The sequence below is a fragment of the Salarias fasciatus genome, chromosome 4, assembly GCF_902148845.1.
Source record: "Salarias fasciatus chromosome 4, fSalaFa1.1, whole genome shotgun sequence".
Classification (NCBI taxonomy): domain Eukaryota; kingdom Metazoa; phylum Chordata; class Actinopteri; order Blenniiformes; family Blenniidae; genus Salarias; species Salarias fasciatus.
The window spans coordinates 15,371,608-15,395,950 of record NC_043748.1 but is presented as its reverse complement, the minus strand read 5'-3'; the positions used below and the strand labels follow the sequence as shown (position 1 = coordinate 15,395,950).

Here is a 24,343-nt window from a genome sequence, read left to right as displayed (position 1 = left end):
TGCACTGCAGTTGAAACAAATCACTTGAAACTGATGTAAGGTCAGATTTCTTAAAAAGGCAATTTAGTCTGTGCTCATATCTAAAAAAAACAAAAAAAGCATAAATAATGACCAAACAATGATAGTTCCAGACTTTTATTTCACATTTCAATGCCCTTGTAAGATGAATGTCGACAAACGGTGACATTCGGACCTGCTGCAGCGTCAACAGTCATTAGCGGTTATGTGGACGTATTTATACCAACAGGAAGAACGTCTTTATTGCAGACAGGTTATTGCCTGGTGGGGAAGAGCGATATGATTTCATACAGTACGAATATCTCAAATTTTAGCCAGTGTTATTGTTTAAAAAGCCCTCAGTGTTAAGGGATGTTTGTCGTAGGAATTTGGATTAAAATCACTCCATTGCAAACATGTAACTGTTCAAAATAAGCAAAAATAAATAAATACAACATTAAACAAATGCATGGTAAAATCAATAAATAGTTAATAAATAAAATCACATGCTGATGTAAGACAGGCAAAACAGACACAAAAACAAAATCCTACAAACCAGTACAGGTTAGGCTACAGTCGACTGTGTTCGAACTTCATTTGGTGATCCAAGCCTTTAGCCCTTCATCCAAATCCCACCCTCTCAGAATGTTGTTTTAAAGAATAAAAGCTATTTATAAACCCTATGATAACCAGTAGCCAAAGCCTGGAAAGAGCAAACACATGCACTCGTTCTTCTATTTTTGTTCCACGAGACGGTGAGATCTACTTCCTTCAAAAGCTCCTTCGCTAGATCCTGACGCGGTTTCTGCTGGAGGAAGGAGCCGGGGATCAACATTCATCCATCGATGCGAAAGAGGAGCCTCAACCTCAGCGGTGTGATTGTGCATTCCCTTTACGTGAAGGGATAAGGGCTGCCGGGGAGGGTCTGAGGAGACAAATGTACTGTCCATCCAGGCACGAGGGGAGCGGGCGGTGGGAGGGCGCTACACACACACGGCGTTCCCGTTCACTTGGGCCGGAGACCGCTGGGGGGCCGGGCTGCGCGGGGGGCCGGCGGGGAGGGGGTGGGGGCCGCGTGGAGCCTCTGCCGAGTTTCCTCTCACGCTGATGTGCTCCCATCCTCCCTGCAACACACGGGGGAAGTGCCGCTGTCAAATGTGTTGGTCCTCCCATCAGATGGTGAGATCTGTTGATTCAGTTTGTCCACAAGAGGGAGCTGATAGCACTGCGGCGTGCAAGAAGTGAGTGGAAAGCTCACTGGAGGCCATGTCAGTGTGCCAGTTGTACAAAAATCAAATAATTTAACTGTGGCAAGAAGAAAAACAAACCAAGTCGCTTTATATTTTTCAAATCAAGGCCCGATGGGGGGAGTGCCGCCTCCTGCCAAGGGTTTAAGATGATGTTTATACAGGTATTTAATGTCACCACATCAGGAATGAGCTAATTCCAGTAGAACTGAAAAATAGATGTTCTACAGACATAATCCTTTCCTTGGACATTAACATTCACCTTTGACTCTGAACTTAAAATAATAGAAAGAGGACAGAATGGTGACAGGTGCAAACGTCTGGACGCCGCACGATGTAAGCAGCCTGCCAGTCTTTCTATTCTTGATTGAGGTATTTTCACCCACTCTCCCCTGCATGTTGCTTCAGCTCCAGCGATATTTTTAGGCCCGTCTTGTATGTGCAGTATGTTTAAGTTCTCCTTCGTCAGATTGTCAGCGTGGTTCAAGTCAGGGGATTGTGACTGTCGCTCTGAAAGCTTCACTTCATAACAGAGCTACTGCTCAGAGGGCGAGGACAGGACATAAAAATATCCTAACACACACTCACGCACTTATGATGTGATGAAAAAAAAGAATAATGGAGGCCTCGTTGTTGAATTCGTTCAGCATCAGCACCAGATATTTTTGCCAGCTGGAAACAGTGATTTGGGACTCACCCCTATGCCGTAGTCCCAGGACGTGCCTTTGGGCTGCATGGGGCCCAGACCCAGCCTGTGGCAGACGGCTCCGGGGGTCTCACCGGGAAAGCCGGGGACCCCTTCTGCTATGATCCAAACCTGAGAAAATCCACAGCACAGAGGAAAAAAAGACGAGAAAGTGAACATCCGTGGCTAAATGGAGCTTGTAAATTTCCGAAGACTCCAGGTTATATCCTGTTCTCAACTTTAAAATGATTTCAAAGCCCTTCTTCTCCAATGCGCTCATACCGACCTGGTCCAGCGGCCCCGCAGACACCGCGGTGACGTTGTTGGAGATGAGCTCCCAGGCGGAGCCCTGAGGGTAGCTGGGGGTGAGGCCCTGTCTGTACCACAGGTTGCCTGCATCACATTGATAAATAGTCCATCTATTAGCTCGTGTTCTCCGAGTCTGATCTCATGAAACGTGATCCGACTCACCGTTTTCATCCACGGCGAAGACTGAGGTCCGTCCGACTGACAGCTGTCTGAGGGTCTGCCTCGGGGGAGACGGGATGTGGTACCAGCACTCTCCTGCAGGAAAACAACAGCTCTGAAAGAAGGCTACGCGTTTGGGAAGCTGCATCAGCGCCCTTAAAAAGTAAGAAAACACTATGACGTGTTTCACGTCTCCAGCCGACCTGCCGGGTTTTGCGGAGACACTGATCCTCTGTAAAACACGGCTCCATCCTTGGCGATCGCCCACACCTGGTTGGCCCCGCCGATAGAGATGGACTTAAAAGGCTGGTCTGTTCCCACATGGAGCCAGGAGCTGCCCTGAGAGAGTTTACAGTCCAGAAGGGTTAAGATCTGAAACTCACTGAAATCTGAGGATTTCTAGAAAACTGCCGCAGTGACGTTTCTCACCGCTGGGTTTTGGGGGCTGACTCCCAGGCGACACAGCACCTCTCCCTTGTCGCTGAGGGCCCAAACAGGCACCTGCTCCATTCTGCTGTGAGCCAGACACGGCATGATAGAGATGTCACTCAGACAGATGGGCGGGACCTGCTGCCACGGACCTCTCACTGTGATCTTACACTTCCTGTGAGCGAGACGTGTTGCTTTAAAGACACTGCACAAACAGAGAGTGAAAAACCGCAGAAGTGCATCACTTGCCTCGTCCATCTTCTGCGTCGGACAAAGTCTTTGATGGTTTTGTGGCCATGAAATGTCCTGTGGAACAGAGCAAATTCAGACAGAGCCTTGGTGTTGCGTTCAGATGTGGCTTTTTGGTGTACGTTTGTGTTTGAACGCTGTAACGTACGTGGGGAAGTCTGCAGCGTACTGCCAGCCCTCGTTGTCTGTGCCTCCAGGGACATTGTAGTCCACAGCCCACTCTGACACCTGAGGCAGTGTACAGCATTACAACAACCAGTTCAAATGCACAGGAGGAATTTTAGAAAAATCCACATCCACCTACCCAGGACCACAGAGGGGAGGGTGGGTGTGTGTCGCCTTTGGTGCACTCTCTCAATCCACTCTCATCGCTCCACATCGGCCGGTCAGTGGGGAGGCCTCTGGATCAGTGAGATATAAAGACGGATTACACCGAGGGGCTTACGACTAAAAAGATCTGGATGTAGACTTATAAAACATGGAGTGGTCATACTTGTCGGTGTATCCCGTCATTGGGTTCCACCTTTGATTCTCGTACACGTGCACGCTTCTGACGTCGGTCTGCGGATGCATTTGAGAAGCTTCTCCTGCAGCAAAAACACAGATGCAGACAAACGGTTAATGCAGGAAAATGCATCAAACTTCTATTTGAAATCATCAGAGTTTCAAGCATTGTTTTTCACTGAGATAATTACTGCAACATCTAAAGCTGAACTGGGACATCGTATTTTGTAAAACTTGATGTTGTCAGAAGCAGTAAGGTCAAAAACTACTGCAAGCTATTGTGAGCTGTCGGGATTATGGGTAACTGTCTAGGGGACATGTTTACCCGGGTTGGGCTGCTGCCCACAGAGCCCACTGTAGACCCAGGCAGTGCCGTCCCACCCGATGCCCCACACCAGCCCCAGACTGTTAGATTCTACACGGCGCAGGTGGCCCGGGACCTGTCGCCAAAACCTGCAGCACCACACAGCGGAAGCACCCAGCGTTAGCCACAGCATTGTTAGCACACAAAGACACGCACAGTTCGAAGGCGGACCGGCACAGACAACAACCCCGCTTGGAGCCGACGGCGCGATACGTTAGCATGTTAGACGGCACGCTGCAGAATTGTGAATGTACAAACCAATAAACAAAAAGGGAAATTAATTTCAGAAGAAAGTAAATCATTAAAAAAAGGTAACAATCTCACAGGAGGTCACAGGCCGGAGTGTGTGCAGGGTTCTCCAGTGAGAAGGACGGCTCGTGGACCATGATGTCTCCCTTCGAGGTGGTGGACCACAGGGCCTGTCTGGACGGCGGACCCGCGATCCCTCGACACTCGCAGCAGCAGTCAGACAACAGGCACAACTGAGCACAGAGGACACGGTGATGGAGACGGTCAGCTTTGCTCCGTAAACGATCGGTTTCAAGAAATGAGAAAGGAAGCAGAGACATTTTACCCAGTCATTCATGTCTCTTTCACTCGGAGCCGCCAGGACCAGAGGCCACCTCTGCTTGGTCCTTTCAGCTGTGTACACAGCAAAGGCAAAGTGGCAGTCCCTGAGCACTGGAACCAGCGCCGTCACCTCGCTGATGAACACGTGGAGGTACTGAGATGGAAAGAGTAAAAACAGAGTGAGTGAGAGAGAGTTGGCAGGTTTTTCTTATGCAATACAAACTTTGTGAAACAGTTGAACAGTGTACCAGGGAAAACAACTCAAATGTTGTATGAATAAAAAGTGAAAGTGATTGAAATGAACATTATGAATAAAACCAACCTTCTTCTCATCGTACTGTGTGTAATAGACAAAGAAGATGCTGTCCTTCCTGCCATCAGACCTGGTGGACTGTTCCAGAGCTACACCCACGTCCACCCAGCGCTGAGGTTTCCAGTCTCTCCACCAGCGCAGCGTGCCTTTCCTCACCCACACCGACTGGTGAGGGAAACAGGAACAAGGTATTGGACCAGAGACGGAAAAAGAGAGACCACGGAAGCAAATAACTCATGGATCCAAACCAAAGCTGCTCTTACGTAGCTTCTCTCCAGCGGTTTCTTGCTGATCTCCTCCTTGGGTTCCTGCTGCTGTGGCTGCTCTCTCCAGGCTGCCGACTGGACCGGGGTCAGGGACAACGAGGTGGTGAGAGGACCTGACAGAAAATGGGCCAGAGATATGATGGAGGACATCACAACACCTGCAAGAACTCACCAGCATCTCACCTTACAGCTTAAACGGGTCAGATTCGAATTGAAATGTGACTGCTGTCTCCATTACCTGCAGGACTGAGCCAGCTAATCTGTGAACCTGCATCCACATCACAACCTCCCCCAGAAATCCAGGACCAGACCGGACCGTCTTCCTCCCCGACACCCTGCGAGCTGTCCAGAGTCCCCAGAGCGTACGTGGCAGCGGAGCTGCCTTCGCCCTTTGACAAAGGCCCTGCTGCCTGTGTGCTCCGGGCGGCCTCCGCCCCCTCCAGGTCCACGTTCATCCAGGGAACGTCGTGTTCTGCGGCCTCGGCAGGGGTCAGGAGTACCGGGGCTGACGGCAGCTCTTTAAGCTCTTCCTGCGGGATCTCTGCGATCGACGGTTGCGGCGTGGACGTTCTGTCACGGTCAGACACCAGGCTGTTGATGAAGCTGTCGCTGGCGGGGATGAAAGGCTTGGGGGCGTCTTGTTGAGGTGCTGGTGGGGTGTTCTCCGTTTCCGGCAGAGGTGACGGCGTGTTAGTTCCACCTAAGGGGACGACAGAGGGAGCCTCTGCCTCCAGGACTGGGGTTTGATTTGTGCTGTTTTGAGGGTCAGCGGGACCCAATTCTGAGTCTGAGTCAGTGCAGCTCAGAACGGAGGCTTGTGAGGCCTCCGTCAGCTGGCCACTGAACTCACACTCATCCCTGTTAAACAACAAAAACAGTGAAGATGTTAAGACAAAGGAAAACATTACATGTGAAGATTGATGCTCGGATTGAATTCAGTTACTCATGCAGACCTGGGTGGAAGAACTTCTTTATTATGGCCCCACTGGCCAGAAACAGGGATCCAGCCACTCCCACTTGGTTCAGACGGGGTCACACCCATTCTGAAATACAGACCACGGTCTTCGCCGACTGCCCACACCTAAAAAAATAAATAAATAAATAAAACATAACTATATAAAACTGAAGTAAGAAGCTCCTTTTGTCCAACAGGTAACTAATACATCGCTGTATGCATTGAGTTTTCATGACATTCAGGAGCAAACTATACTATATATATGTATATAACGTAAAACGTAGGTATAATACAACACATTAAAACTTCAATTCCCTCTTCAACAACAAATCAGAGGCACTGACAGGACACAGGCGACTGTTACTTTATAAGGCCATATACTGTAACACTGGCTCACACCACCTCACTCAAGCCATACCCATAATTGCAACCTTGAAATATGAAATATGGGATATGATGACGACGGCTTGGCCAGCTTCTAATTAGGGAGTCTCCCATATGTCAGGCCAGTAGGAATATAGTCTGGGGATATATAAGGCTGGGGCTGAGGTGCCACTGCCGGGACATTGGCTGGAGGGGCTGGGTTTACTCGTGTTACATGGCAGCTTCAGGGCAGGACTCGAGGCCGAGAGGTAGAGGGGGGACACGGGGGACAGGCGGAGAGGGAGGAGGTGTGAGATTTGGGTTTGCAATGCAAGCAAAGTCTTCAGCAGTGAGACACAGAGCGAAGACTTTCTGCCTTGACCCCCCCCCCCCCCCCCCCCCCCCCCCCCCCCCCCCCAACCCCCCCCCCGGGCCCTGATCTGGCTCGTCCTGAAACCAGATCCAAAGGGAGGGCGAAGCGAGACAGTTGGAGGGGAAGCAGCTTAATGTTCTGAAGCTGTGTGGAGAAGACGCTGACTACAGTAACTTTTTAAATTAGAACTTTGTGTCCAGTACACCAACATAATGTTGGTACTTCCTTTTAAAAAGTAATTATGGTGGAATTTCCCCCAAACAGTAACTGTACTATTCAATCCGCATTACATTAAACTGAATGTAACAAGTAGAATCAGATTAGCTGATTTTATGGTTGTCCATTTATGCTTTGAGTATTTCCTTAAGGGGAACTTCGAAACTAACCATATCAACACTAACTCTACATACCTGGTCATTGAGTCCAACATCCACCATCATCATCTCTCCTCCGATGCTGATCCAGCCAGAACCGCAGGGGTTATGAGAGTTCACGCCTCGCCTGAACCACACCTGCCACACGTACAGGTACAGACGTGTTACCGCCACACGAACCACGGCGCCACAGCGCACGACACACGGGAGGAGTACTGATTCACCTTGTAGTCCTTAGTGACCACCCAGACCACGCTGACTCCCACAGCCACGTGAAGCGCCTCGACCTCCTTTCCTGGTGATTCCACTTCCACCCACGATGTGCCTGTTAGCAGGAATGTATGGTCAACGTAAACTCAAGACTACACTGAAACAAGTATATCATAAAATGAAATGTATCACAAGACTGAAGGTCATGTTAACGGTAGTTTAAATTCTAATACTTATTAATCATCATAACCCAACATACGAGTTGTTCCAATAGTATGGAAGTGGCTCACATGTCTATCCACATGACAATATTTTTTTTAACTTACTCTGGTAAACACAACAAAATCTCCAAAAAGAAATTACTTTCTATACTTTGCTGATTAGATTATATTTTAAAGGCAGATCAGGTGTTATTATAACAAAGAAAACTGATCCCAGCAATAAAACAGTGCTGGCAATTAATAGCTTAGGAGGTATTTGTCAGCAGCTGCTCAATGATCTCAAGCTCTTCCTGTCATAATATCACTGCCATAAACACACAGTGATCCTGGTGAGAGGCTACTGAAGTAAACAAAGCAAGGCCAAGTGAGACAAACAGTAGTCACAACGCGTGCGCCTCAGTGAATGCTGACCGGTCGGGCTGTCCAGGGTCAGACCGGTGCGAACCAGCAGGTTTCCGTCCCACAGTAAGGCCCACAGCAGGTCTCCGGGTCCGGCTGATAACTGAGCCACCTCCTTGGGCACTTCCACTTCCTCCCAGGCGGAGCCCTCCGGGACCCGAGGGTGGATACCCTCCCTGAACCACACCTGCCCGACACAGGATGTGTCGTTACATTGTCAGGTGGTGAATGAGTCTATATCAGTAATCAATTTTAATCTTTAATGGATAAATATGTCTGGCTGATGATCAGGGTCTGCACCCGTAACAAGCAAGAGAGAATAATTTGGCCAGTATCAGTCAAATGGAAATTTTGGAGTTTTAAAATCTTTTTAACCTTGAAATTGAAGATAAACCCTGGTCAGAAGCTTCCATTGCCAGTTCTGCTCTGTACGCCCAAACTGTCGACGCACATCCTAATTTTTCCAAAGTAGGTGAGATCTCAAAGTGATTTACTAGCCAGGACAGTCACATGAAGATAAGGCACTTCAAAAAGAGACAAAATGTCTTCCAAGACGTATGATCCAAGTCCAGTGAGTCAAAAATGTAGTTGATGTTACATTGATGTAATCAAGAACTAAGAAAACTACTGTCTATTCTGTCCACACTGAATCAAACTCCATTTTGTTAAATGTAACAGGAAGATGACTTCATGCATCACAGTTTATTATTAAAGTTGAATATTTACATATTTTTTTCAATCCAAGAGTCAGTCTTATCACCTCTGTTTGCAAGACAAGGGTCTTTGAAAGTTTGCCTGTTGTGCAGCAGAGGGATTCAAGACCTCTGCTGCACTGCTGAGACCCTTTGGCTGTGGATATTAAATGGAGTCATGCCGCTCTCTTGTGGTCAAGACAGAGAAGTGAACCACAGACAGTAAGAAAAGAAGCCTGTTGCAAGTTCGAATTCCCTTAAACTGCAGTATTTTCTCCAAGCGTTTGATTTGACCTGTGTATTAATACAATAAAATCATCAAGAAACAAAACTGTGTGATATTAAAAATGCACATTACTGTGACCAACAGCTGGAGATAACTACTTAATGTGACTCATGTTATGTTTCTGTTAAACAAACACTCCGAGCTCCAGCTCTTTCATGCAGCAGCAGCTGCTCTGAAGCTCGGGTACACGGGCGCCGCTCCAGCAGACAGACCTGTCCTTGCTGTGAGACGCCCCAGAGGTATGGATACCGTCCAGACTGGTCGCTCATCTCCCAGCCACCACAGCTGATATCGCAGAGCGGCAGCGGAGGCTTTTTGGGGTGGTCCAAGGGGATCTGCAGAGGGAAATCATCAGCTTCAATCTTCACTGCGACTCTGTGGCCACTCGTTCCACACTGATGGTCAAACTAATAACACTGTAAAAGATACGAGCGCTCCAGACCTTGGCCCAAGTGCCTTGTGCTGTATATCTTCTGTAGCGAATCCACCGTCTTCGACGAACGCAGGAGTTCCACTTCTTGTCTGGTGAGAAGTTAGCTGGAAAATCGACAGCATACTCCCAGCCCTGAAGGGAAAACAGTGTGCATGTTATGATGCAAGTTTGGATAAAGAAAAAAAGACGACCAATAACTTTTAAAAACCTCGTTTCTCACCCCGGTTTGGCTGGGCTCTCCTCCACAGCTCTGATCCACGTACCAGTCTCCCTCCCACTCCCAGCTGCGGGACGGCAGCTGGAAGCTGTGCAGCGGCTGTGGGTTCATCCCGGTGACGTCGCTCCACGGCCAGCGGTCGGTGGGCAGCAGGGTGTCGGTGAAGCCGTCCACGGGGTTCCACCTCTGCAGACGCACACGTCCAGATTAGTGACGATGAACCGTGTCGACCGCGCAGCGCCACACACACGTCTCTCAAACCAACCTGGTTTTCGTAGGTCTCCTCCCGGTAGCGGATGGAGGTCTCGCTGGGCATCATGTTGAGGTAAACGTGGTGGTCACAACCGATGCCCCAGCAGCGGCCCTTCCCTGCCGTGACCCGCTTCAGCTCCAGCAGCATGTCGTCCGCTCGCTCCCAGCGCTGGCCGGCCGTGGAGAGGCTGTACACCCTGCCGTACACATCCACGGCCCACAGCGGCGTGATGGGCATGATGGCCCCTGAACAGAAACAGCAAGACGGCGCTCATCCTTCCAGGTCTGCTTTATATTTCATGACTCTGTGTACTTAAGGTTTATGGATGCCCTGAAGAGGTTATGAGCAACGACTACACTTGCATTTAGGTTCAAGAGAATCACTGCAACATTTCCACTCTGGAACTCTGACCATGGTGTAAGAAATTACCAAATAAAAAAAAAAGAAAAACTATATGAAGAGATTAAGAAAAAGGAAAAGCTATTAGGAATCCCACACAATATAATGTAAATCCTCATCCTTGAAATAAGATGGGTAAATGCTGAAAAAAGAAATTTCCAAATAGGGTCAATAAAGTATGACTCGTTAGTTAGTTAGTTTATATAACCCAAGATGTAGCATGACATTTGCTCAGTGATTTTAAACAGATAACCAAATAGATAGAGAAATTAGCAGACATTTATTAATAAATGTAAAATTCAAAATATGAATGATGTTTATTTTAATTCTAAGCTATCCCATTCTCCTATAACAAAAAACAAAACCATGTATGACAGCGTAAATAAACTATATATTATTTATTTATTTAGAATTGAGCCAAATTGACATAGAGAAGTGGGGGGAAAAAAATCGGGTGATGACTTGTAATTTGAAATCCCGGACCAGAAGTAGCAGCTTTTCCTCTGACTTGCTGGTTTGACACTTGCTCTATCGACTGATACTAATCCGCTCCTGTATCGACTGTCACTGTGAAGCCACCGCGACTCCGTCAGGCCTTTATTTACCTCTCGTGTCACACAAACACATCAAGACTCCTCGTTTTTTTTTTTTTTTTTAACTGTTTACACAAACGCAGGAGGTGGAGGATTGCGTACAGCCATCTGTAGTAAATTCAGCCGATCCCGCTGCGTGGTATTTTTTATTTCATTTATTTTTCAGGAGGACTGCAGTTTCCCATGCTGAACTTGTAGCTTGTGCAGACTGCAGTGAGGCTTTTACGCCGCGTAAATTTACGCGTAAATTACGCGCACGGGGAGACGCGCAGAGGCGCTCAAGTAAATCCAGGATCACGAACACGGTGGTTCACAAACGAGCCGCAGCGGTAGCCTACCTGAATGTTTGGCGTGTCCGATCCGCGGTTGTCAAGGGAATATCAACAGGGGCGTCCCGACATCAGGTGCAACAGCCGATACCTGCCTCCTCCCGGGCCCATGCTAGGACACATCCGACACCGCCACGGTTATTAACCCGAGGAGAGCACATCCTCCGTGCAGCATGATAACAAACACACACACACACACACACACACACACACACACACACACACACACACACACACAGCTGATATGGACTCATATGCCGCAAAGTCGGATATAAGCTGTTTACATCTTCGGGGAGCAGGCGGCACTCAGCTGGCTTAAATCTGAAAACAGAACAGAAAACATTTTACTTACGCACGAGGCTCTGCTGCGAGCAACACCTCTGGGGGGGAAAGAACTAAAGTCATTCATGCACACGGAGGTATTTAATTCTCATTTGGGACCACAGAGACGCTCCTGTGCAACTCCGACTCCACAAGGGGAAATGGAGGAAGTGCCGCTCCGATTGGAGGAAACTCTTCAGCTGCTGCGCTCCGATTGGTCCATCCGCTCAGTCCCGGGATCTCTGTCCGTCGGCCGCAGCTCATTGACCTCACATATTTCAATAATTCAGCGCCAGATCAATTATTGAAGCGCAGGCTTGGTGTTACCCCTTCGTCTGCAGTCCCAAATGTTACACCAAGACCTGACTCCGAAATATCTGCACAGTTGTGGTTCTTGCTGATAATGTTTCCACAAGCTCAAAAAGTAGCTTAAGCTCATGGGTAACATAAACATATATAGCATTACATAATCATATTGTTATATCATGGATTGTTAATTTGTCAGTCTACTGTATAATAATCATAACAAATGTATTTGCTTTAATACAAGAATTGATTAAAACATTTATATTGAGATTTTCTTGAAAGATACATTAACCATGATATGAAATAGTCTAAATACATATAAGTTTAATACTTAAACATGTGCACTTGCATACAATGATGCATGCATTTTCATCCATAAATAAATTTCACATTGATACAATACTTGTTAAACTTAAACCATTGATGCACAAGCTAGTCGTTTGGAGTTTACGTGGTTTTTTTTTTCCATGTGTACTGGATTAGTCAGGTTTCCTCCCACTGTCCATATACATGGATACAAGGTTAATCGATGAGCCTAAACAGCTCATAGATGAATATGTTTGTGTGTTTCTCGCCCTTTAGTGGACTGGAAACCTGTTTGGTGTCAGGATCCCAGATAAAGTAGAATATAATATGAGTGAGTAGACAAATATTATCAAAACAGGAGAACTTTAAATAAAAGTTCACACAAAATGTTAAGTACTTTTCTGACTTGCTGTATTCATAAAAGATAAGATTTTGTGCCTTGTTCAGTGAATTCAATGGTCTGTTCTGATGCTGTGTGCAACGTTGCTGTGACTGGCAAAAATGATCAGTAAATAATCCACATATTAAGAATGAACATTTTGTGAAGTATTCACAGTTAATCAGGTAAGCCTTATACCTGACGATCGGCTTGGTCATACTGGTATAGCTGAGAGAGCCCAACGTGTTCTCTGATGACTCATGTAAACAAAAGAGAATCAGTGACTGAAACCATTTGAGTTAACTTGTTAATGAACAGAATAAAAATATTTTCATTGTTACAATATTTATGTAAAGCTAAGTCACTCTGTGGCTTTGTGCGAAACCTACCCACAGGGAGAAAATGCAAACTGATTGCTCTGCAGTTTGCAAGAAGCTGCTATAAACCTGCATTGGAAAGGAATAAAATAACTTTTCTCCTCTCAAACCGTGACAAGTTCCATTACTTCTCAGATGTTTACAGTTCAGATGCAGTACAGAGGTAAAGATGGTCAGCGGGATACGAAAGAGCTCCATGAATCCATTTTCTGTACTGTTCCATCCTCTCAGGATCTTGGACCTCTTCAGCTTTACCAAGTTGAATAGTGTCACAACCTAGATTAGCAGAAACACACTCTCAGATTCACACTTCAAGTCAAGATGACCAAATACATATTTTTTGGGCTGTGGAAGAAAACTGGCGTACAAGAACGTATAATCTGTATACAGAAAGTCCAAAAAGAGTCAAATAAGGGCGTGTTAATCACTTCATCACTGCACAATCCTAAAGAGCTTCAACAAAAACACAATATGTTCATCAATATATGGTTCACTATAGGTTAATATCTATATTTATCGTGCACTGCTGTGATGCTCAAGACAGCAAAGCAGAATAAAAATGCATAATGAAGAAAAAATGTGACTGTTAATAATGCACTTCAAATTTCTAAATGCTGAGAGGTTAAATATTGCATTTTGGTATTGTCTAATAAAATTCATTCATAGCTGTGATGTTCATTTGTGATTCGTGATTAGGATCTGCACAGTGGTGTAGTGGTTATCCGAATCCGAATCAGAATCAGAAACAGGTTTATTGCCAAGTACATTAGGTTTATACAAGGAATTTGTTTTGGTGGCGGTGCAAAACAGACAAAGAAAGGGACAGATTTAAAAAGGCACAGGCATAAAATAAAATAGGTGGAATTAAGACACAATAGGAGGAATTAAGACGCAGCAGAAGTTTGCATGTGCATACATGGGTTTTGGAGGTTCTCTGATTTCCATCCTACCGTATATTTGAAAAATTGTGGTTTATTAGTGACTCTGAAATTACCCATATGTGTGAATGTATGCATTGGCTATCTTTGTGTTTGAGCTGTGATGGAGGAATCTAATCTTCACCTGTAGTCAATTAGAATCAGCATAATGCCAGTCTAAGTCTAAATTAGATAAAGCTTTATAGATGGTGGATGTTTAAATGTTAAACTGCAGACAAAACTGTTTAATTGTTTGGAACTCTTTGTACTTCACCAGGAGTTTGCCATGGCCATTTTAATCCCTTTGGTGCGTCAATCTTGAACCAATGTTGTTATGTAACATTGTGGAACACACATCTGGACCCGGCTACAGCAGGGAACCAGCCATGGCATCCCATGATGCAGCAGCAGAAACAGCAGCTCTGCCTTTGTTTTCACGCGCTGTCGCTTTAAGGAGCCTTTCCGCTGCGCAGCGGCGCATCACATGATTCCTCTCTTGTGACAATCCAGACAGAAAGGGAAAGCCTTCCCCACTTCCCCCTGAGTTACGCGGCGCTGGGATGACGGATGATTGTTGCTCCTGTGCCAGAGGACCAACTTCGAGCGGGGGCATGGAGTTGAGTTAACCATTACCAGCCAGACTCGGACCATTCCTGATTCCAGACCGGACGCGTGGCGAATCTTTCGGAGGGTTTTTTTTTTTTTTTTTGGAGCGCCACCGGGTACAAAGTTGGCGCATGGAGAGGGACGAAGTTTCATTTTTGCGCAGCGTATTTTCTTTGTTTTTGTCGCCAGTGCGTGCCAGCCAGCGTCCAGCAGCTTTCCGGGTCATAACAAGCCGAACGGGACGGGTTGAGTTTTGAGCCTTGGCGTTGCCGGATACTTGAGGGCAGACAAGTTGAGGACGCAGAGATGGTGGACAACAAGCCCCTTCTCCAGGACAGACCCCCCGCCTACAATGCCGTCCCGGGGGCGCACGAGTACGGCCCGCAGCCGCAGCCGGGCTACGGGGCGATCCCCGCCGCCGCCCCGCCGCCGTACCCGTACCCCGGCGGACAAGGCAAGTACTCGGTGTTCATGGCGCACACGCCAGGGTCCGCGCGGTGAAAACAAAGTTAAGTAACCAGACGGCCAGACGGCTCCCACTCCCACACACTCCCCTCTGCGCTTTAATGAACACCTTTTCGACCCGCTGGCTCACACTCGGCAACAATGTTAATCCCCGAGCGGCTCATTTCCGGCCATTAAAGCCCAGACTCGAAGTTTTTTTTTCGGTGAAATTACTGGTTAGTTTCGCTTATCAGGCGCGCAGCAGTGCGCATGCGCAGGATGTCTGTACAGATGCGTCTGATGACCTTTTTATTCCCTTGAATTGAAAATAAATCACCACCAGAAGGAACTCTCAATACTAGACACTGCGTTTACACAGGTTAATTGAATCTATCGAGTGTTATTCCGTTTTTAAACTCAGAGGGGAGATCAGCGGGGTTTTGGATAACTGTCCTGTCAGTACACAGATTGAGGAAATTAAACAGGAAGTACAGCCACTTGTCTTCTTCAACATGTTGTGTTCTACCATAGTTTATGTCAAATTTTGAAATTGAAGTTTTACAATGTTCATGGGTAAACGACATTTCTTGGAATAACAAAAAAAAAATCACAGTTTTATAGAGTTAAACCTACTAATATTCCTCTTAGAATTTCAGTGTATTTGAGACAGAATGAGACTGATCCATCCCATTTTATTTAACACAGGGTAACAGTGAGCTACTGTCGGTTCTAGCTGGCTGTGGACAAAGCAGGTTACACTCACATTTACACCTAAGGGCAGTTTTGTCATCTCCAGTTACTCTAAAAGGCATATTTCTGTGCTGTGGGAAGAAACTTGAATATCTGCTGACAGTGAAGGAAAATAAATTCCACATAGAAGGGACATTCTCACTATTAGGCAAGAGTTCTATCCACGATCTCACTGAGAGCCCTGAGCTTTATTAATACGAGTCCAGCACCCTGAACTTGATGTCCGTCAGCAACCTTTGATCCCTTTTTGAAAAGCAGGTCATCATCACCTGATTGTGATTGTACAAGATTCGCGGTAAGCGCAATAAGGAAGTCTCCTTTTGTGTAAATGAGTGTGATTTCCTGAACCAGAGCTGACTATGTTCTCGGTAGAAGAAAGCAGAGTGTGGCTGCACGCACTGCCGCTCAGTGGAACATGCTATCAAAGTTCAAACAAACACACACACTCGGTTGAATGGCCACCTGGACTCGGGATACGGTTAGCTGAACAAGGTGGAAATTTGACATTTACAAAAATTTATTCAGTTTTAATCCACGTGTAGAAAAATTCAGAAAGCATCCAGCAGCCCTGAACACAGAACGAGGAACCCTTAAAAATACAATACAGTATTTTTACCCTCCAAAATGCACTGAGTTGTTATTGTGAATTAGTAACTCTGTGTCTCCCTCTTCCAACCCTCAGGATACCCGTCGGCCCAGATGCCCCCTGCTGTGTCCCATCAGCCGTACACCAGCACCTCTTACACCGTCATCCAGCCCTCTGTAGTGGTGGTGGGAGGCTGCCCCGCCTGCAGGTGAGGACACGGACAACAGAACAGATACAAGTAGGAAGAACAGATCTTAGTAATCTTCTAAAGCAGGGGTGGGGAACCCTGGTCCTGGAGGGCCGCAAACCTGCATGTTTTCCATGTCTCCCTGCTTCAACACACCTGAATCGAATCAAGATTCATGGCCAAGTCCAGCAGAAAGCCAGATAACGAGCCTCATTGCAATCAGCTGTGTTGAAGCAGGGAGACATGGAAAACATGCAGGTTTGCGGCCCTCCAGGACCAGGGTTCCCCACCCCTGTTAAAGGGTGGGATCAGGTCATTATGAGTGATCTATCATTGGGGTCTTTGTTTTTGTTTTTTTTTAGAGGGGGGTGGGGGGTGATCTGAAATCATGTCTTTCAGTGTTTTTCTTTAGGCCAGTGTCATTTTTCAGTTTGCATGAATTCTGCAGGTTTTCACAAAATCACTCACAGTTCAGATGTGACTTGTTGAGCAGAGCGATCGCTCGCTTTTCACCAACGTATCTTTGATCTTATTGCTTGGTTGTCAAGGTTTTTTGGACCTAAGTAAATAAATGAGAAGCAGTAAGTTTCTATTGAACATACAGGCTCATGTGTTACTTTATATTTTGATATTCGTCTGTTTTTTTATTTTTTTATACTTGTTGTTGGTTTCTGTCGGGCCTTTAGTTTCACTCTGTATTCAGCAGATCTGACTTCCTGTTTTGGAGCGGAGTCGGTTTCACTGCGCTGACTCGCCGCCCTGTCAGTCAGATGATTACAGTCTCAGACATGTGACCGGGCGGGCGGCGGGATCACGGGAAGGCCACACAAGGCATGCCGCGCTCAGTGGGGTCACACTGATGACATGTTTTGTGAACTTTTATCGGGAGCTAATTGTAAGGATTTCATTCCAGTGGAGCAGTCTTTATTGTTCTTATCATGTGGAAAAGCAATAAAAAAAAAAAAGTTGTGCGTTTCCGTCTTTGTGTGTGACCTGAAAGCTCACATGCTGATATGAAGCTCGGTGGATTTCATGACTGGCAGCAGTTGAAAGTTGCCTCAGTGTGAAATTAGGTCATTACAAAGAAAGGAGAGAATCCGTTTCACACAAGTCATCTGACTCATCTGACTAATTAGCTCAATCTGCAGGAAGGCTTCCATATTTGGTAAATATAGAAGAACCAGCAGCTGTATTAATATTCATTTAACTTTAATTAAAAGGTGACATAACTTCTCGTATTCATAATTGTTAAATATTTATAAAATGCTCCTTCCCGTTGCTCTGTGATAACAGAGTTCATGCATGTTTCACGTTTTCTGCCTCTGGATGGCGGCCATGCTGCCCAGGTCATTGACTGCCACATTTCCTGAAAACATTGTAGAACTAAGCTGTGAAAACAAACATCTCCGACGCGGCGGCAGCAGCAGCACGTTCAGAGCTTTCGATTGTCACCAAGTATTATTGTAATGCAGCTAATGTAACATAAGGTCAGCCCGGTTCAGCCTCGCAGCAAAACGTCGGTGTGATTAAGGCTTTGTGTGAGGATTATTCGTATTTAATCGACTCCCACCCCTCCTCAGAAGTAATCCATAGCTGTGTGACATTCTTGTACAGAGTTGTTATTGAAGTGATTTCCCATCTCGGCGGAGTCGAGGTTAAATCCTTCGCTCGGCCTCGGGCAGATTTACTTGCCGCGCTGCTGGTGGACGTGGAGTCATGAGACCACGGTTAGCGCTTTGTTTACTGTCAGTCTGATTAAAGCTGCCGTGAGACGCGACCTTCATCAACCCTCTTTCTCCTGAGACAGGCCGCTTTGTATTCTGACAATCACCTTATTTGTTTTGAGAATAACTTCCTGGGTTTTTTACATATGAGGGAGGAGACGGTGTTCAGCATAGATTAAAACCGTGTGAATTGAGTCTCCTGGTGGATTGATCCTCTGGGCGTCTGTGTTGCAGAGTCGGGGTCCTGGAGGACGACTTCACCTGCCTGGGGATCCTCTGCGCCATCTTCTTCTTCCCCTTGGGCATCCTCTTCTGCTTCGCGCTGCGCCAGAGACGGTGTCCCAACTGCGGCGCCTCCTTCGGCTAGCGGGACCAAATCGCAGCCCCTTGCACACGCTCGTCCTCCCGTGCGCGCACACACAGACACACACAAAAGCATACACGGCCACGCTTGCACACACTTGCATAATCCTGCGTATTTTTCTTTTCCTTGTGTATGCTCTTTTGTAATCTCTTCTCGATATTGCACATCGATGTTGCCATTTAATTGGATGATCTGGATGAATCACATTGAGGGTTTTTTTTTTGTTATTATTTGAGGCACTATCTAGAAGGCTGTCGTTATTTTCTGGCTGAGAATATATTCTAGCACATGTACATGTCCAGATGTTGTCAGTGCCTTCACTACATGCCGAGTGATCATCAGATTCCATCAGTCATGAGTTCTTCTGTAGATTTAGCTCAGTTGTTCGAGATCTGAGCAGATTCCTTCATGTTTGCTAAACCAGATGTAACGAGGCATTTGTAGGTTTTTTTTTTTTTTCTCTCACATTTATTGCATTTGCTGGTACACTGTATACTTTGTGCTGAGTAAGGCAGGGATCACCGTAGATCACTGATGAATTAGCTTCTTTTTCAGTAATGCAAACCCGTTTTCTCAAATTATTTTTATGGCTTTGGTGTGTTACGTAAGAAAACACACAGACGACGTTTGAGGAGATGATGTTAAGAGCTGTTCCAGGTGAAACGGCGGACTGGCGTCGGACTCACAGCCTCCTGTCTGATTTCGTTTCTTTCTGATTTCTTGGGGCCATATTTGCACTGACCGCTGTTGCGATGATTCTTCCGGTGGGTTGTGTTTTTCCAGGGCCAATGCAGACCTCAGGTACATACAATCTGAAATGCCCTCGACTCTACAGCCGCCGCCGCCACCGCTCCGAGTCCGGACTTTCTAAAAGACTCTGGTGTCAAAGCTCGGACTTCTTCCTCCGACGCGAGGACTTTACCTTCGTGGAAGCATGCTGAGTACAAAATGAAAGAAATCTCAATAATGTGTTTAAAATCTCTGGATTTTCAATCTTAGTACTTTACTGTGTGACAAGTCAACCTGCCCTGCTCCTCCCAGCAAGACAATCAGTGGAATGTCTCCGTCCCCCGTATCTGCAGTGTCTCCATGTCTACGTCTTCCATTACAGCAGAGTGTTATAAAAAGCTGTTCTCAGCAGAAGAAAAGAGAGAACTGGGATTAGAGGGATTAAAAAAAAAAAAAAAAGAAATCTTGCTTTAGAAACTACACTACGCACGCTGTTATGATCGAGGTTCTTACTTTTATATATGAGTTACTGTAATTAAAAACGAATGCGACATATGTTTTTGACTTCTGGCTTGATTCGGTTTTTGAATGTTTCCTGTGAACGCAGTGTAAATTTTCAACGACCTCAAAAAAAAAGGGGACCTCTGTATGATAACAAACCAATCATGCAAGTGAAGAAATAAATCTTTATTTTTCCATACAGCAAATTCTGTAAAGGTTGTAATGTGGGCCGAGGACGGGGGAGAGAAAGTGTGACGACTGGAACTCGATCGATTGCACATTCGGTGTAAACATGAGGCGAAAACGGCTCATATCCACAATCGGAGGAATGCAACAGGTAAATCATATCATACAGCGGGTTTTTAATCTTTGTCGTTAAGGCAGAAGTCCTGTTTCCACATCGGATGGCAAAAGACTCCACAGCATCTTCTGTGCTAACGTGCACACAAAAGCCTGTACATACGCCGGGACGAAACTGACCGTGCCTGTCGAGATCTAACACGAGAACCGCCGCAGCTGAACGCCGACGTCCTCTACAGTACTTTATTCTACTGTCTTATGGCAACAGAAAGATTTCTAACGGTCAGTTTGACAATGAACAAGCAACATCGACAGCATTAAATAAACTCCACGATTTGCTTTGAGCATTTTTACTCGTCCACTTCTCTAGTGCAGGTAAGAATGTGCATATTAAGATCTCACCACCACAGACAGACGGACAAAAAAAAAAAAAAAAAAGACATAGAAAATATATACTTATATATATCATAAATATATGAACATCTGTTCAGTAAGTAAAATGGTCCCTGCGTCAGAGTTTGTAGCTGTAGGGGGCTCACGGATTAAAATGGCATTTTTTTTTTTCTCTTCCTCTTAGTGCTGGCCAAGTTTTCATTTCCTTCCAGATGTGCTGGACAGGAAGGGCAGGAGTCAGAACGCACATCCTGAGAGGGCGACACAGGGAGCAGGACTAAAGGCTGTGGGAATGGAGGGCGGAGGGATCAGATGACGGGGGCAGAGCGGTCGTTAGTGACGGTGGGACGTAACCGGACTGTGGCGAACGGGTTTCCTCCGCTGTCGGGAAACAACAATGAGAAAAAGAAAAGAAAACCAGGCATTAGGGGTGAAGGCACATTTAATTGGATAAAAAAGCCAATCATCCTGAATGTTTATGAGACTCACGCAAGGTAAGCAGGTCTGGAGATGCCGTTAGACTGTGGTGCCTGTGGAAAAAAACACACACACGTTACAACTGAGTCACAAGGCCAACACACACACACACACACACACACACTGCGGATCACAAAACAGACATTTCAGCACAAGCACACACATTGTAAGCTGAAGAAGGATTGGACACACTGGATGAATGAATCGGGAACAACAGCGCGCGGTGTCGTATCACGAGGAGACGTGTGGAACCCGGATCTTCTGGAAATTCAAGTCTGCTTCCGAGTGCAGAGCAGAGTTCAGCGCGGAGAACTTCAGCAGGTCACCTGCAGTTTGCTCAAGGCGCTGATTATATAACACAATAACATTTACTTTGATCAGGAATACATTTCTATAGTTAAATATTATTAGTCATTAGAGCTCTTAAATTGAAGCTTTTTTATACTTGTTTCTCATTAAGTCCCACCTACATGTTTATAATCATGCATGAGTGAAAACTGAGGGGATAAATAAACCCATAACAAATAATCAAATGTAACAGGACTTTCATATGGGACGAACTCTGGTTCAGCATAAAGTTTATGCTTTTCTATACTTTTATCCTAGATATAGAAACAAACAATGGCATGGAAAAGATGTTAAGATTTGTTAAGTTAATATTTTTGCTGAATGTGAAGTCTGATGAAATTCAGAAATAAGAACATGAGAATCTATTAAGCATAAAAATTAAAGTAACAATGCTTTTAAATAGTGCTGTATTTGTAGAGGAGATGCATTTGTGTTATGTGCAGCAGTGATGGTTGTGGTTAGAATAAAGCTTCTTCTTTTTAATTGAAGCTATTCTTGTTTAAAGTGTAAACTTTGGAATCCCAGGCGGTAATCCTGCTCTGATGCTTGCAGTATCAACAATGCTCCACAAGAGGTCAGTGGTGGATCAAGCGCCCATGACTGTCTTGGTTTTGGCACAATTCACACACAATTTTTTTCCCCCTCTCCCTTCTTTCCCACAGGATGCTGGTAGTTTCACATCTGCCTTTTTCTGACAGATGTTTGGATTACAAATCACAGCTGGCAAAAGAGAACAGCAGCTAAATGGACACTTGTAATTTGTTACTAAAATGCTTTCTGTGGAAGTCTAATTTAGGCTAAACCTTATATATTTATGCATCCATCTTCTTTGCCACTGCATCCAGTTGAGGAGCTGATCCCAGCTGTCTGTGGGAGCAGGCAGGGCACACCCTGCAGGGATCTCCTATTTATATATAGCCAGCGCCATCATTTTTGCCGTTGCGACTCCAACACAGTTTCCTTCTTCTTTCACTGATACTGGGCCTGGAAGTTAAAAACATCTCTGCCTTTTACTTTCTCTGGCGATCTCAATCTCCTTCAGATAACTCTCAGCCTCTCCCTCTCGCCGTTTCCATCCTCTAAATATATTCATTCCTTTGGGTCGTTATCTTATCCTTCAGACAAAGCAACAAACCAGCGAGGGTGCATTTTTTCTCATGGTGACGGAGCATTCCAGGGTAACCCCACCTCCTCCCCCAGCTCTCCTACCTATCTGCCTTTCTCACTTTACTCTGTCTGGACCAACCTTACCTTTTATTGATACTTTGACGACACTGACACACTGGGAGAAGGCAGAAATAACATGAATGAGAAACGATTTAAAACGAAAAACAATTTGCACAAATCAGTGCAGATGAAGTAGAATTTTCTCACGCACTTGTGTTTATTCAGCACTAATTACCTCTGAAAAACACACGCAAGATGAAGCTATTGCTGCATACACATGCACAAACATGTGCACACGCCAACACGCAGCCTCAGTCGCCCACACCGCACCGCCCATAAACTACAGTATTATAATCTACCGCAGCGCTACGGAACTTTCTTTTTTATTTTTTCCCACACGCAGGCCTATTCTGGGCTCCGTGCACACGTCTGCGTCGCTGAAGACAGTCATCCCCGGGTTCACGAGTCAGTACGAAGGAATAGTGTGCATGAGAGGTATGAGGATGGAGAGACGACTGTTCAGATGTTGAGATAAATGGGACAAACATTATGAGACTGAAGGAACGGAGAGGGAAGTTAGGTATCGAGTTCACCCGCAGTGGAATTCCACCGTAATATGGAGCCACTGATAGAAAGATGTGCGCCGGATGTAGACTGACAGGTCCAGCGGACACACACACACACACACGTACGCCTGAGCGTGTGCAGACTACTGGCCTCACTACTGCATGTGCAGCTAATGAGCGGTTAATAATGGATACAGGCAAGAAAAGAAAAAGCATCTCCATTTGCCGTCTTACCATTGAACCTCTATCTGGGTCAAACATCAAAAACCTGCCGGAATAGCCACAGTTTCACTTTATTTTATGTAACTTCACTGGTGGATGTTGTGTGAGCACCACAAGTGGGTAACGATGCAAAAATAAAACAATTCCTGTGAAGTAGGTCAAACTGTAAAGAGAAGAAGTTAAGAGCTAAGTATAAAACATGAAGCGTTTTTTTTTTTTTTCATTATCTGTGAACAGACTTGGCGAACACTTCCAGCATAGCAACTGCACTTTATGTACTATATTCAGAGTCAAGTAAGCTGCAGGAAATTACTGTAAATCAATGACATGAACAGTTTCAACTACAAGCTATGAGAGTGGCTTACTCTGTATGAAATAACCTGACTTTATTCAGTCAGTCTTTCTGGGTGTGTGTGTGTGTTAGTGTGTGTCGAGCTGTGGCGGACAGTCTGAGACGAGGAGTGTGACGTAGGACACAGAGTATGAGCACATTGTGCTATTCTACAGAAAGACTGAACATGTAAATTAAAACCTGATTTACCAAGAATTTACATTCGTCCAGCGGACGGGAACTAAAAAGCTTTCACATACAGAAAACCACAACTTTGTCTGAGACTTTGCATGAAATGCAAATGCGAGAGCATCTGTGGAGCGAGGAATACTGAAGCAATGAGAGACGACAGCAGGATATTGTGATTTAACGTTAGAACAGCCGCTGCTGATACATGGAAAGTTTTTAGGTTAAGAAGTAGATGTGTTATTATTCCTGCAGACACATTCTCACCGACGATCAAGGAAGAAACTCTCGTTTCACGCAGGTGGAAACTACAAAAGTGAGTCCTTCATGCCAAACACGTTAATCTTTTTCCATATAAACCGACACAATGATAAAATTATCTATAGAGTCCATCTTTACACAACATCGCACTAAGTCCAGCCACTCCCAACGTCAAGAATGCCAAGCTTCAAATCTTCTGGGGCCCAAACTGTGAAACCTCAAACCTCACTGAAATAAAAGACTACGATGAATTTCCCTAAAACATTTATTCCAGAAAGATAATAATTCAATATGAACATGTGCTTATGGCATTAAAATGTGTATAAATTATGCATCTAGATGAACAGAAAAAAAAAAATTAACTCGCAAATCTTTTAACAAAATCAACGATCACAGCTGGTCTCTT

The 24,343-nt window shown here is 45.5% G+C and overlaps 3 protein-coding genes across 4 annotated transcripts in view; 1 reads left to right on the top strand and 2 right to left on the bottom strand.

Annotated features, from left to right (window-relative positions):
• Window positions 1-119: 119 nt before the first annotated feature.
• On the bottom strand, window positions 120-11,660 carry tecpr1b (tectonin beta-propeller repeat containing 1b). The gene is given in 27 exon segments (XM_030089921.1): window positions 120-1,070; window positions 1,072-1,121; window positions 1,942-2,061; window positions 2,216-2,322; window positions 2,401-2,493; window positions 2,601-2,736; window positions 2,827-3,001; window positions 3,076-3,132; window positions 3,224-3,303; window positions 3,380-3,476; window positions 3,569-3,662; window positions 3,905-4,032; window positions 4,268-4,425; window positions 4,518-4,667; window positions 4,836-4,991; window positions 5,090-5,205; window positions 5,331-5,950; window positions 6,046-6,173; window positions 7,194-7,295; window positions 7,382-7,482; window positions 8,000-8,174; window positions 9,178-9,300; window positions 9,408-9,530; window positions 9,619-9,801; window positions 9,881-10,113; window positions 11,199-11,301; window positions 11,542-11,660. Coding segments are annotated over 25 exon segments (3,564 nt in total). The 5' UTR covers window positions 10,106-10,113; window positions 11,199-11,301; window positions 11,542-11,660; the 3' UTR covers window positions 120-1,003.
• A 2,630-nt stretch (window positions 11,661-14,290) lies between these two features.
• bri3 (brain protein I3) lies at window positions 14,291-19,740 on the top strand. The gene is made up of 3 exons (XM_030089470.1): window positions 14,291-14,855; window positions 16,278-16,389; window positions 18,327-19,740. Exons 1-3 carry the CDS (start codon window positions 14,708-14,710, stop codon window positions 18,457-18,459), a joined length of 393 nt encoding a protein of 130 aa, XP_029945330.1. The 5' UTR covers window positions 14,291-14,707; the 3' UTR covers window positions 18,460-19,740.
• Window positions 19,741-19,857: 117 nt separating this feature from the next.
• baiap2l1b (BAR/IMD domain containing adaptor protein 2 like 1b) overlaps window positions 19,858-24,343 on the bottom strand; it is a 37,968-nt gene continuing 33,482 nt past the window's right edge. For both annotated transcript variants that reach the window (XM_030089467.1, XM_030089469.1), the window contains 2 exons: window positions 20,869-20,909; window positions 19,858-20,760 (listed from right to left, as the gene is read on the bottom strand). In XM_030089467.1, coding sequence (XP_029945327.1) covers window positions 20,688-20,760; window positions 20,869-20,909 — 114 coding nt within the window. In that variant the 3' untranslated portion in view covers window positions 19,858-20,687. The remainder of the gene's footprint in view (window positions 20,761-20,868; window positions 20,910-24,343) is intronic.

What these genes read in the sequence shown, in the direction of transcription:
- bri3 (XM_030089470.1), top strand. Translation starts at nt 14,708, where the DNA reads ATGGTGGACAACAAGCCCCTTCTCCAGGACAGACCCCCCGCCTACAAT. An exon ending in CCCGTACCCCGGCGGACAAG is followed by an intron (nt 14,856 to 16,277) that starts GCAAGTACTCGG and finishes TCCAACCCTCAG; the next exon opens with GATACCCGTCGGCCCAGATG. An exon ending in GGAGGCTGCCCCGCCTGCAG is followed by an intron (nt 16,390 to 18,326) that starts GTGAGGACACGG and finishes TCTGTGTTGCAG; the next exon opens with AGTCGGGGTCCTGGAGGACG.